The sequence below is a fragment of the Polyodon spathula genome, chromosome 4, assembly GCF_017654505.1.
Source record: "Polyodon spathula isolate WHYD16114869_AA chromosome 4, ASM1765450v1, whole genome shotgun sequence".
Classification (NCBI taxonomy): domain Eukaryota; kingdom Metazoa; phylum Chordata; class Actinopteri; order Acipenseriformes; family Polyodontidae; genus Polyodon; species Polyodon spathula.
Genome location: NC_054537.1, coordinates 37,517,823 through 37,532,044, shown reverse-complemented (window position 1 = coordinate 37,532,044; position 14,222 = coordinate 37,517,823). Strand labels below are relative to the sequence as shown.

General features: G+C 35.3%; 1 protein-coding gene across 1 annotated transcript; it reads left to right on the top strand.

The window, feature by feature from the left end:
* The first annotated feature begins 1,201 nt into the window (after positions 1-1,201).
* On the top strand, positions 1,202-5,155 carry LOC121314510 (BAG family molecular chaperone regulator 1-like). Its single transcript, XM_041247869.1, has 7 exons — positions 1,202-1,271; positions 1,860-1,985; positions 2,292-2,374; positions 3,100-3,213; positions 3,966-4,073; positions 4,383-4,445; positions 4,912-5,155. The coding sequence occupies exons 1-7, from the start codon at positions 1,235-1,237 to the stop codon at positions 4,999-5,001; spliced, it is 621 nt and encodes a 206-aa protein (XP_041103803.1). The 5' UTR covers positions 1,202-1,234; the 3' UTR covers positions 5,002-5,155.
* The last annotated feature ends 9,067 nt before the right edge of the window (positions 5,156-14,222 follow it).

Genomic DNA, 14,222 nt, shown 5'->3' with positions numbered 1-14,222 from the left:
CTTCCTGTAAAATTATTATACAAAACCCTCTTTTTAACCATATAACATATGTTGGCATCACTTTAAAACTTCCATATTTTGCAAGTAGCAACAGGCGCATTCAAGTAGGTGGCCATGTGGATTCAATGTGGAAGACTTCAACTTAAACTACCTTAAGTGCAATGTAAACAAACTGGGCTGTCAACAATCTAAAGAATGATTTATAATTCTATGTGAACGTGTAGGCTACTGCAAATTAAAATTAAGACAGGTCATATAGAAATGAAAATAAGCAATATAAAAGTCAAAATCTACAACAGATGTTCTAAAACCTGAGGCAGAACGGCTATACACCGACTCGGAGATATAATTAACATGTACCATTGCACTTCAACATTTTGCTTTACGTCAGACAGAGTAACAGGTTAATCAGATTGTTGATCTAATGTTCTCAGTAAATGAATTGTCTTATCGTGTAAACTGTAGGTAATGCAGTTCCCATCTACACATTATTTTTATCACGCAGTCAACAACACGATAATTAGCAAAACATTCATTGGCATTTTTCCGGAGTTTATTGAAATGCCTTTAACATCGTGGATACAAACTTTTGCTAAAGTCAGTATTGTTCATAAGTGTTTTCTGTTGCACTGAATGTGTTTACTTTGTTGGCACGGCGAGTTAACAAAGTGTTTTTTTTTTTTTTTTTTTTTTTTTTTTTTTTTTTTATACACGGTTTATTTTTTTTTTTGTTTTTTTTTTTTTTTTTTTTTTTTTTTTTTTTTTTTTTTTTTTTTTTTGTTTTGTTTTTTTTTTTTTTTTTTTTTTTTTTTTTTTGTTTTTTTTTTTTTTTTTTTTTTTTTTTTTTTTTTTTTTTTGTTTGGGGTTTTTTTTTTTTTTACGTACTTTATGATCTTTCACTATTTAAAATATTGTTAATTTTCATTAACGATATATACATGTTTCTAATTTGTAATTTTAAATTGTATTGTAGTATTGTGCTTTTAATTTTAACGCTGGTTTTTATCAGCGGAACAACATGTATTTGCATCTCTACCAATGAAACAGCTTTTATCGTTGTATTAATAACAGCAACAATATGGATGTACACATATATTGTGTGGAAATAATGGTACAGTAGTTCACACAAAGTTATAGACTAAAATGTGTGTAAAACAACATTTGATGGGTAGGGGTTGTGGGCTTCCTGTCTGCAGAGGAAGTGTCTGAATGTTTGCGCACACCTTCCGCAGACATGGCTGAAAACGCAGTGACATTGACAGTTGCACATGGTATTGTTTTATTTTTTGAGCCTTGTTTAAAAACACTGGGTTGTGTAGACTGTTATTACGTTGGTAAAGGGAAACTATGGATCATTTTCTTGTGTGGCTGACGGTGGCATAAAATGTAGGTCAACAAACACTGCGTTTCTTTGCTTCCCACTTTCCCCCGAAAAAAAGGGAAGTATTTATATCTGATAAATTTTCCATTTTCTATATTCTGCCCGGTGTGTGTGTGTGTGTGTGTGTGTCTATATATATATATATATATATATTATATATATATATATATATATATATATATATGATTCTATGTAAGAACTCCAATTTTTTTAATCTGACATACAAATAATTTTCATACAGTTCATTTTCAGTACACTTGTTGGGGTAAAATGGAGAAACTAACTGACTAGAATAGTTCGGGTATAGCCTACACAAGCCGTTTTAGAATGATGCAAATGTGTTTATCAGTTTGTTTGGCATCAGAAAAGTTTGCTTAGCAGAAGAGCAAAGCAATTCTACAATTATTAGCGTTCTAGTAGAAATAGACAGACATCTCTGTTTGCATACACATAATTAATACCCGTCTTCTGGTTTCAGGAACCACCAAACATAACATCGAAGTGAGAGGACGAGAGAGTAATGAGCCACTACTGAATGATTTGGCGGAAGCTATTGCTCAGGTCACTGGCGTACCTCTTACATCACAAAAACTTATCTTTAAAGGTAAGCTGCACTGTACAAAGGTGTACGTCCTAGCGGTATTCACTAGATGGCAGCAATAAGTTACACATTTCCAAGCCCTGTTTTAAAAAACAATATGCAATAATAATAATTTAAAAAAACTACTTTAATTAAAGAAATACAATTTAATAAAACATATTCAGGCTTTCATTGCAGGCAGTGCATTAAAGGGCTAATTTGTATTTTTTTATGTTTACTGTGTTGGGAACTACTTAAATAACAAAGTCTACTTAAGTTAGAACCAGTTTACATCAGTAAATACAGCCATGTTTTCCTCTTATCCACAAGGCAAGTCTCTAAGGGAGATGGAACAGCCTTTATCAAGTTTTGGTGTGAAACAAGGTTGTAAAGTCATGATGATTGGAAAAAGGGTAAGTACTATATAAAGTTAATCCCGCTTACCAGTATGAAATGAGTATAGAGAGGTCTGTAACAGTCCTTATAAAGCACAGCAATACCTTAATTTTGCTTGTGTGTCTAAAGGAAGTTGACAATATACACAATTAAATAATGCAGCAGATAATGAAAAGTGCAAAGTGTATATGCTCATATTTTCTATATATAAATACGTAAAACAACTGTAATATTCTAAAAATCACTAAACAATTTAGTTGCATGTAAGAGCAGTGTAATGATGACGTTGCTACTTACTAGTTGTATAACATTAAAATGATTAACATTTTTACAGAAAACTAATTTATTATCTTAAGAGGTTATTTTTATCTGGTTTATGGTGATCTACTTTTGCAAGAGTTCTCGCTCAAATCTGACCACCAGTGGTGACCTTGTTTTCCATAAAAGGAGCAACTGATTGGCTAAGCTACTGAAGGCTATGTAAATGTTGAGAACAGATTTTGATAATTCTGTGCGTGGAATGTGTTATAAAATTCTGTTGTCATATTCAGAAACGACACTTGTGTTGTTGTTCACTTAAAAGTGGTCACTACACAGCATGCATGCAACCTTTTGCCAGCACTGTATAATGCAAAGTGTGGTTGAATTCTGGTTTCTGTTTTGTTATTATTATATATATAATTATTTTATTGTTGTGCTTTTAATACAAAGAAAGTATATTTATTTTCATTCTTGACAACAGAATAGCCCGGAGGAAGAGGCAGAACTGAGGATATTGAAGGATCTAGAGAAGTCAGTAGATCAGACGTCCAAGAAACTGGAAAAAGTTGATGGTGAGCTAACAGGTTTAAAGAATGTAAGTATCAGAGGTGTAATGAAACAGTAACAGAAGACAATCTTTGTTCTTATAATTAGTATTTATTCATACTAACTATAAAACACATTTTTAATCTTCATTCAGGAACCAATTGGTGAACTACAATGAGCTGTGCTGGGCTTGTGGTCCCGTACTGTATCACAGTACAAGTGAACATTACATTACAACATATCATGTAAACAAAGCAAAATAATTCATCAAACACAAACAATCACGCCACCCCTAGTAAGTTTTGTATTTGGTTTGTGCAGATTGTTCTGAGAGCTTGGCCAGGTTTAGGTTCTGTCAATCCATGAACCATTGGGTAATCAAAATGGGGTCTGTAAAATGCACCTATATACCTATTCTCATTTGAGAGTTCCCTCGAGTTGAGGTGGTGTTTTAGTTCCCCTGAGCAAGCTGCGCCATTTCAGAAAATTATGATCATTGTGGACAGCCCCTAATAAAACAAATGTCATACATTTAATACAAGGTTTGTACAGTTTTTGACTAGTTTGTACATGTTTATTACCAACACAATGCAAAGAAAAGTTAACAAAGTTCGGTCATAATTATAAGAAATAGTGCAACCAAGTTCACTTCTATTGAGGTGAGCAAAAAATCAATTCTTAGTCTCTGTAATAAAAATGACCAGAAACAAGATAGGGAATTAATAGCCAGGTGGATATGTGCATGTACAATAGCTTGATCAACATTGATTAATTGGTTTGCATTTTACTGGTGTGTCACAGGGTTTCTTAGCAAAGCACCTTCAGGCTGAAGCTTTAAACAGGCTAGATCAGCGAGTTAAGGTGGCAGCTGAACAGTTTATGAAAATCCTTGAACAGATGGATGCCATGGTAGGTGAATATTGTTACATTATAGTAAAAGAAAACAAACATTGACAAAGAAAGATCAAAACTGCATTTTAAGATGTTAAACTTATTTGATGTGACAAACACCTTAGTTGATGTTACTGTGCCTATAAGTTGAACGTACAGTATGGAGTGGTTCATTTAAAGCCACTGGCTATTTGAAAATGGGCCATCAAATGTTAACACAAGAAAACAAGAAATTCCCATAACAGAAATTGTTTATAATATGTTTAATTGCCAGGAATAACAATGAACGCCAAATTAAAATAAATATTGAATCTCCCATGTTTTTAGAGTTTGCCTGAAAATTTTAGTGACTGCAGAATGAAGAAGAAAGCTTTGATTAAAACTGTTCAGGTGAGTTATTAGATAGATATTGTGCTCAGATGTGTTCTTCCTCTCTTCTATAAAGTACACACATAACTAAGGCAAGCACATAAATAAATAAACTGAAAGGTGGGAATGTCAAACCAACTATATACAATTTGTACACTTTTCTGTTAATTTCAATAATGGGACATTTCTTTAAAAGCTGATAGTGTTACAGTATTGCATTTCTTCCCCATTGACTGCCCTGCTCTGCTCCTGATTTACATTCCTGGATTTCATAAGAAGAACTAATCGTTTTCAGGTACAAGAAAAGGTTACAAGGCTTTTTTTTTGGTTGGTTTTATCCCTACATTCCTGCACATCTACATTTTGTATTATTATTATTAATTTCTTCTTTTTCCACGTGTTAATGCATCTACATTATTATCTTAATGAACGATTTTTAAATGAGTATTTTATAATTTTAGGTTTTTTTTTTTTTTGTTTGTTTCAGGCCTGCCTTGCTCAGTGTGATAAGATAGAAGCAGGCATTTCAGATCATCTTGCAAAACTGCAATCAAAGAACTTGGCGCTGTGTGAATAGGAAAAGACCTTTCCTAGTAATCTACAGTACATTGCTCTGTGAGCAATATAAACCATATACAGAGGTCCTTCTGGTAGAGCAGGTTATTTATCTGTAGTAAATGATAAATGTAAGTGATTTTTATGGACACCAATAAATATTATTCCTGTGTTGATTCTTTGTTGTATTCTAAATTGTGCTTTAAATTCTGATGATCAGCAGAGGTGTGGTATCTACTTTGTTACATAACATCTTTATACAGCATCAAATCTAAAAATGACCACCTTGAGAAAGAACAAATCATAACTCAAAAGGAATGTTTATTTGATTACTACACTTTATTACAGTCATCATCAATGAAAGATAATTTCATTCTTGAATAATTATTACAAAAATAAATACATCAAGGTGAACAGTGCTCACAGATTTTAAGCCCTATGTTGATCTCAATATTTTTGCTGCAAATGAAGAAACAGTATCAACTAGTTTGCATTTCACAAAATATATTCAACAACTGCTGAGTAAGTGTTATAAAGCAATCATAATAATTGCAGTTTTCTCTGCAATTATTCTCTTTTTTTTGTTGTTGCGTTATAATTGCTGGAAATCACCTGAAGTCTGTAGCTGTGTGGAAGGATCTTATTATGGTATTCTATTATTTTTCAATCAGAACTGCTTTTGACATGAAAACAATACAGGCTGTGAAATGTACATAATAGTACACACATGTGTTATTTTATTATGTATAAGTGTGTTTTTTGACTATTGCATATTAAAATGAAAAAAGTATCAGAAACAAAAAGATTTAAACATAGCCACGAAGACTGAAATAATTGCTCTACCCGAGAAAGGAAATAAAAAAAAAACCAAACTCTCAATTATATATTTTGAGAGTAATTGAATGCAGGAATGCAATTTTGAGTGCCTATCACAACGCTCAAGTGGCTTCTACAACCAAAAGAATGCATACAGGAAAGTATGAAAAAAAAAAACTTCAATCGGATACATTTGTACATGGTTGTTTGGTTTGTTAGGTTATTGATGATGTCAACTCTGCTTATTGTCACAATTTATGCTCGCCTCCTTTTGAAGTGACATTAAGTGGGCTTGAAGTATATATGTAAGGTATAAACTGTGCCTGAGATCAGGTTTGATGTGCAAGGTAATCAAACATGCAATCTTCAGGTGTGAAAAAGTTATTGCCCCCCTAGTTAACTCAACCCAATTAAAGGGATAATTAGGGTTACAAAGTTGTTGAAAGGTACAGATCAGGGGATGGGTATAAAAAAATATCAAAGGCCTTGAATATCCCTTGGAGCATGGTCAAGATGATTGTTAAGAAGTGGAAGGTGTATGGCACCACCAAGACCCTGCCTAGATCAGGCCGTTCCTCCAAACTGGATGACAGAGCAAGAAGGAGACTGATCAGAAAGGCTACCAAGAGGCCAATGTCAACTTTGCAAGAGCTACAAGCTTTTATGGCCAAGACTGGTCAAAGTGCATGTGAACAATATCCCAAGCACTCCACGAATCTGGCCTGTATGGTAGGGTGACAAGAAGGAAGCCATTAATCAAGAAAGCCCACCTTGAATCCCATTTGAAGTATGCAAGAAAACACTAAGGAGATTCTGTAGTCATGTGGCAAAAAGTTTTGTTGTGGTCTGACGAAATTAAAACGGAATTTTTTGGCCTAAATGTAAAGCGTACCCAAAGAACACCATCCCTACTGTGAAGCATGGAGGTGGCAGCATCATGTTATGGGGATGTTTCTCACTGGCAGGGACTGGGGCACTTGTCAGGATAAAAGGGAAAATTAATGGAGCAAAGTACAGAGAAGTCCTTGAGGAAAACGTGCTGCCCTTTGCAAGAAAGCTGAAACTGGGACGGAAGTTCACCTTTCAGCATGACAACGACCCAAAGCACACAGCCAAAGCTACACTGGAGTGGCTAAGGACCAAAAAGATAAATGTCCTTGAGTGGCCCAGTCAGAGCCCCATCCTAAATCCAATCGAAAATTTATGGCATGGCTTGAAGATTGCTGTCCATCAACACTTCCCAAGGAACTTGACAGATCTTGACAGTTTTGTAAAGAAGAATGGTCAAATATTGCCAAATTTAGGTGTACAAAGTTGGTAGAGACATATCCCAATAAACTCAGGGGGGTGGAGACTTATCCAATTATGATCTTTCAGTTTTATATTTTTAATATATAATTTTTTTCTCAATAAAAAAACTGTTTTCCCCTTAACAGTGTGGAGTATGGTGTGTAGATAAGTGGAAAAATATCCTCATTTAATGCATTAAACTCTGAGGCACTGACACAACAAAATGTGAAAAAAGTTCAAGGACTTTCTATAGGCACTGTATTCACACGCACTGCTGTGCAAAAGTCTTAGACATGTTGCATTTTTCTACTCTGATGCATTATGAGTATCAACAATTTACTCAAATCCCCCACTAGCATGTTCTACTATTATAACAACCTTGACTTGCATAATGAAGGAAAAACATTAAGTGAAGTAGATTTTGATGGTGTGGTACCTGAAGCATAAGCAGCAAGTACAGAGAAACATCATCTGTAATTGACAAACCCAGGACTGGAAGACCAAAAAAGCTGTCTAAAAAGGATGAGCATCACTTGAAGATAATATCCTTAAGGATGACTATTATTATTATTATTATTATTATAATAATAATAATAATAATATAATAATAATATAATAATAATAATTTTAATTCTTAGCAGACGCCGTTACCCAGGGTGACTTACAGTTGTATACAAAAAATACATATCAAGAATTGCAGTACAATTAAGAGCAAGATACAAAATACAATGACTTCAGTCCTAATAAGAGCAAATACAAAACAAAATATGAGTAATTCTACTTGGATTTATGTGACCATGGTTTGAATCCTGTTCACACCAAATTGCTGTTCTTGGCTGGGGACCCACAGGACCCTCAACACAGACCTGCTGCATAAGGCTGGAAAATGGTCAGGATAGTTCACCTCATAGCACTTCAGTGACCTCTTGTGGTGATGTACCCTAAGAGTCCAGGCAACGTTGCCAGGTTGGCCGCTCATTCACCTCCAGGGTTTACATCGGCAACTTCAACTGGTTTGGTATAGCAGATGAACACTCAGAAAGGATGTTGAGAAGTAGGTGAAAGAGGTGAAGTCTGCCTTTCACTTTTGATGAAAAAAGTATCCCAAAAAAAACATGATATGAGAGGATTATAAATATTACAGTTTATCATAGCACTATAATATAGAACAAAGATGTGTTTACTGATGAGATTGAAATTAATATGTTAATATGTATATTTCCCTATATTGTTTACCAGTGCATTTAATCTGATTGCTGCAGGAGAAGTGTGTTTTTCTTTTATCATTTTGTTGTATTCATAATAAATTAAATAAGTATGGCAAACGATTATTTAGCCTTGTATCAGATAACTGTAGTATATACTGTTGGACTAGATAATCAATAAAATATATCCCAACCAACAATAAAGATTATTTCTTAACGCAGAGTGTCAAGCTAGGTGAGGAAAAATAGTTCATTTATTTCCTTGACCGATAACTGTTTCAATTTTTGGTAAGTAACATATAGTACAAAACAAAAAAAAGAAAACATCTTTATGCTTCACATGAATTTAATTCCGTAACCTGTATGCTGGTGTACCACAGGGAAAAGATTTTGCTACCAGCGGGAATAGGAAACATCTTACTACACTAAACATCAAAATGACTTCAGCAATCACTACCTCTGCTTTTATATTTCTGGAATTCAGGTAACAAATCCTAATGACTGGTTGGTCCCATCAGAAATCCCAACCCTTAATAATCTATTAGCACACAACAGCACACAGCCGTAAGAACAAAAATAAGAATACTAAGAACGAGAGGAGGCTACATTCATCCAAAAACAAGCAGCAGACTGATCTCAAAACTGTCAAGTTAGGTCTTAAAGAATCCCAACGATTCAGCAACAACATAACTAATAGATTATTCCAATGCATTTACCTTATATGTATGGCATATGTATATTCATATGGTAGCGGATTAATTTAAAATGAATCCCCTAACCCATGGTCAGAATAGGTGGACTCAGCGCTTCAGCAACCCCTTCCTCTCCTCTCACATCTTCCCTGACACACACTTGCTGTTTCTTTTTTTCTTAGTAACATCTACCGAATCCATCATTTTCTTACTACTTATTCCACCAAACTCCTGGTCCAAGCTCTTTTACTCTCCAGATTGGACTACTCTAACTCTCTCCTTCCTGGTCTCCCTGCTTCAGCTATCCGCCCCCTTCAGCTCATTCAAAATTCTGCTGTGCATCTTGTATTCTCCCAACCTCACTACTCTCATGCTAGCATTCTGCTTCACACCCTCCACTGGCTACCTATCCCTGCTTGCATTCAATTGATGACTCTTGCTCTTGTCTACTGCTCTCTTCACCACATTGCCCCCTCCTACCTACAAATCCCTCGTGTCTCCCTACACCGCCTCTCGCCCTCTCCGCTCCTCCTTTACTAGAAAGAAGACAAGCGCTGAATTGACAACAGAAGTGGCAGAAGGCACAGGTGTTGCTGTCCATCCATCAACAGTCCAAAGCACCTTTGACCATTGTTCCATAGTCCGATTTATGTGTTCTTGTGCATATTTTAGCATTTTAGTCTAATTTCCCTTTTTAACAGAGGTATTCTTACTGCAATACATCCTTTAAGTCCTGATGTCCAGAGTGACCTTTATTGCTTAATTACAAAAAACGTAAATAATACCTTACATTTAAAAGATTAGTCTGTGCATTGCCAGGCTCTCTTGGCAGCCATTTGTAGGTTTCTTTGTAACCTAATCCAATAGAAGATCAGCGTTTTCCACAGCTAGCCAATCAGAAATGATAGGGGTGGGACATAAACACTTTTTAAAATGCCTGCGTGTACAGTAGGTGCTAGACTTCCGCAATCCAGTTTTCCCAAACTCGCGTGGCTCTCTAGAAATATACTCAGAGTGTTTTCTAGCAACAGAACGAACACAGCATAAATAAATAAATAAAAAGTACTTTTCCTGACGCTCAAAGTATAACAGCAAAATTTGTTGTCCCAGATGATGGACAATATGTCACAATATGAACATGTACACCCTGTTTTTTTTTATATATATTATATATATATCTTATATATATATATATATATATATATATATATATATATATATATATATATATATATATTGCCAGGCACATTTATTTATGTTGTACTTATTTTAAGGTAATAAATAAACAAAAGTGTGTGGAGATATGATAAAAGGGTATTTAGTACAGAATATAGGAGGCACTTTCTTGCACAGTAAATTGTGGGAGTCTGGAACCAACTCAGTTGTTGAAGCTGACACCCTGGGATTCTTTAAGAAACAGCCTAGAGATTCTAGGAACAATTATGGCTGTAACTGGATACCGAGGTCGTGTCCTCGATTGCTTTTTTTTTTTTTTTTTTTTTTTTGCATCATCAATGCTGAAGCGCATGTAAAAATTCTGGTAAAGTACAAAATCCTCCTTAATTTTCCCTGTTGGTTTGCCGTGTAACATAGATTTTGAGGTTGAATAGTAAATACTGCAAGCTATAGCTTGAAACCTAAATTTGACCTCGGTAAAATGTCAGCTCTGTTATGGGCCTGGGAACAATAAGCTACAGTACTAACAACCAAGTGAGCACGATGGGCTGAATGTCCTCCTGTCGTTTGTAACCTTTGTGTTCTTATGATAACAAGGAAGCAGCGCAGCAGTAGTTTTAGTGGTTATTTGCATTACGATTATCACTCGTGATCTCCACATTGTCTCTGTGATTCATCAGTGGGAGCTGAGTGATGTCTTGCAGCAGCCCTTGATGAACGCGCATCTCCGTGATTCTGTGCAGAACTGCGGAAACATGCGCAGATGTAAAATCAGTGTCCTATTGTAAGTGACTCTGCATATAATGCACGGTTCACAGCCTACCTCTGTAAAGCGCTTTGTGATGGTGGTCCAGTATGAAAGGCGCTATATACAAATAAATATATTATTATTATTATGGCGGACTCGATCCCAGCCCACCATGTGCGCCTCCTGTTGGCGACAGTGGGAACTTGCGGCACTTCACGAAATGCTTAAAACTTTCAGGCATTTCATGAAATGTCTGATTCACTGTGACTGTATTACTCAGTCATTTTGCAAAATGCCTAAATATTTTAGGCATTTTTACAAAATGACTGCTGTTATAGGCATTATATTACAGTATTTGATTGATTTAAAGGTTTTCAGTCATTTTGTGAAACGACTTCCACTCGGTTATTACATGAAATGCCTAAAAGTTTCATTGCATTTCATGAAATGACCGGCGTTAAGGGCATTCTATTACACTGTTTGACTGATTAAAGGTTAATTAAGAGAGTGAGGAGAATCTGTCCTTTTTGTGTTAGCATTGATTACATGAATTTTTTAAATGTCAACTTTTCAGACTGTTAACTGCATTTCTTGTTTTTTATAATAAGCGATGATTATAATGAGAGATTATAATCAGGGGTTCACATACATTTTATCATTAGCCTCCTACCTGAGTATGAGCAGAAATGGTTTGGTACTCACCAAAATTAGGGGTCATTATCCAATCACTGTCTAGCTCCACCTCCTCCTCTGAAACGGAGCTGTGACAGACGGCTACATTTACCATATATGGCAATATAGGAGAGTTTTAAATTCAAATTTCCACAAGTGAGCAACTTTAGTGGCATTGAGATGTATTAACATATATTATTTAGAAACATGCATAAGAGTACCTTACACAGGATTGATAAATCAGGTTTTAATTATGCGAGCAACAATTCTAAACTTTATGCGTATGAACAAACAAGTAACACGCACTGTGACAACCGCCCCATATGTGCTGCAATAAGCGCAGCCTCTGCTTTATTCTTAAATGAATAGCAGTAAGCCTGGCCAGGGCAGCTCGATTTCTGATATTCAAATTTAAAGTTTTCAAATTTGTTCTGTGACTTTTTTATTAAGATTGCCTATTTTTTTTTTCCAGGCATTGATTTAAATGCATAAAAAAATTCAATATTTTGAAACTGTGCTTTAACTGTTTTTTTTATAGTGTACTGGTTTGTAGAAGTTTGCTAGGTGTGCTATGCATTTTTTCCTTGGTATGTTCTTCATTTTTTACCCTTTTGGCTGTCCGTAGTTGGGGGCGGGGCTTATTACCCTATGCTCTCTGCCGGCCAGTTCAAAAACGAGAACCAGCCAGGTAACAGGGGCGCATTTTCTCTATCGTCGTTCTTATTTTTATTAGAACTTTTGGTGGATGAGGGGTTTCATTTTGTTAGTCTGCGTTTTAAAGGCATTTTTATTCATTTGTTCAGCAGTATTTTATTTTGCTAATCGAGTCAAAATCTTCTGCTGTGTTTAGATTTTGTTACGTGCACAGTCAAGCTAACTAGCTTTCTTTTCTCTGTATTGTGTTTTTTTTTTTTTTTTTTTTCCTTGGTTATTTTGTGACTTTTCTTGCGCTGTTTTGGATCCTTGTTTTGATGAGGAATACCATTTTGTCTGGACTTAAAACTACATGGTTTAAAGGTCTTTGAAGGAAAGACCTCTACACAGTGGATTGCAAACAACATCTGGGTGAGATTAAACCTTTTTGTTTCATTTTTTTATTTGCAGTTTTTCTTGAATGGCCGTTTTTTTGTTTTTCCACTGGATTCTTGATTTTTTTGGAGTATTTCATGAAACTTTCTTTTTGGATTTGTTTTGTTTTTCATGAAGAAGATTGAACTGTGGTTAGATTATAATTAACCATTCTCTGCTACCAACTGAACTGGTTAAATTATATTTTAATTAACCTGATCTACTTGCCTTTTATTGGCAATTGCTGGTTAAACCAATTTACACTTTATGCATTGTGTGCTTCAGCTTTGCAAGTGTTGATAGTGTTTGCTGTTGTACTGTTTAACGTGTTCTGTGCTCATATGGTTCTTGTATCACTTTCATGTTCTAGACTTCCAATAAACGCCTTTGGGCTAAGCGTACGCCTCAGGTCCCTTTAAATCCCTCTTTTACGCTGTAACTTATTTGCTGATTCCAAAAAACTTAATGTTTGCTTATATATTCAGTATATACATATGATCTATGTGTCTAGTAGGAGTACTAAGGAAGTTTGTTACAGCACAAATGCAAAATATAGGACCTGGTGATCCTCTCCTCTAATTCAAGCATTCAAAATTCTAAAAGGTATTGACAGTGTTGAGCCAAGGAACTTTTTCAGCTTGAAACAAGGACCAGGGGTCACAAATGGAGTTTAGACAAAGGGGCATTCAGAATAGAAAATAGTAGGCACTTTTTTACACAGAGAATTGTGAGGGTCAGGAATCAACTCCCCAGTAATGTTGTTGAAGCTGACACCCTGGGATCCTTCAAGAAGCTGCTTGATGAGATTTGGGGATCAATAAGCTACTAACAACCAAACGAGCAAGATGGGCCGAATGGCCTCCTCTCGTTTGTAAACTTTCTTATGTTATTAGTATGGTAAGTGTTTCAAATTGTTTTAACAAAAAAAAAAAATCTTTTGTTGGACAGGTTTTTTGTAGAAAACCTCTTCTTTGATATGTGAGATACACCCTTTCAGTCTACCCTGTTGTCATAATGGCTTTATCTGGAAATATGACAAAGAACTTCAATACTGAATCACCTAGCCCAAGTGGAATTTATATTGGCGAGTCATGTACAGAAAATACAAGGGTGTAATAATCACCCCATTTGATCCATTCAATTCAAACGTTTTTTTTTTGGGGGGGGGGGGGGGGGGGGTCACCATGAAAAAGTACATGTGCATTTTTTCTGTTAAATATGAAAAGTTACAATGGGCAGAGCAATTTCAGGGACTCTGCAAGGCCAAACTTTTTGGGAAAATCAGAGTATCACAACTGTGAATGTTTAGTTACCACCATGGCCACTAGGGGTCTCTTGAGTGGCTACATACAAATTAGACACTCAACTGAGGCTAAAGTAAAACAGAAAACTGGAGCGTCAGCATAGCTAGTGTTATAAATTACTGTGTCCAAGAATTAGTTTGTTTGGTAGTTTACCGTTGAGCACACTTGTTTTATAACAATTAATACAAATATTTATTTTAGCTGTGCTGCTGGGAATTTCCTGTTTTAATTTTCACATTGCGAGTCCTGTTAGTGCTATGGTGGCATTTTAA

Excerpts from the sequence above, each read along its gene's own strand:
- LOC121314510 (XM_041247869.1), top strand. The coding sequence starts at position 1,235 with ATGGCTGAAAACGCAGTGACATTGACAGTTGCACATG. Across the intron at positions 2,375-3,099 it reads TCATGATGATTGGAAAAAGG|AATAGCCCGGAGGAAGAGGC; the intron begins GTAAGTACTATA and ends TCTTGACAACAG. Across the intron at positions 4,446-4,911 it reads CTTTGATTAAAACTGTTCAG|GCCTGCCTTGCTCAGTGTGA; the intron begins GTGAGTTATTAG and ends TGTTTGTTTCAG.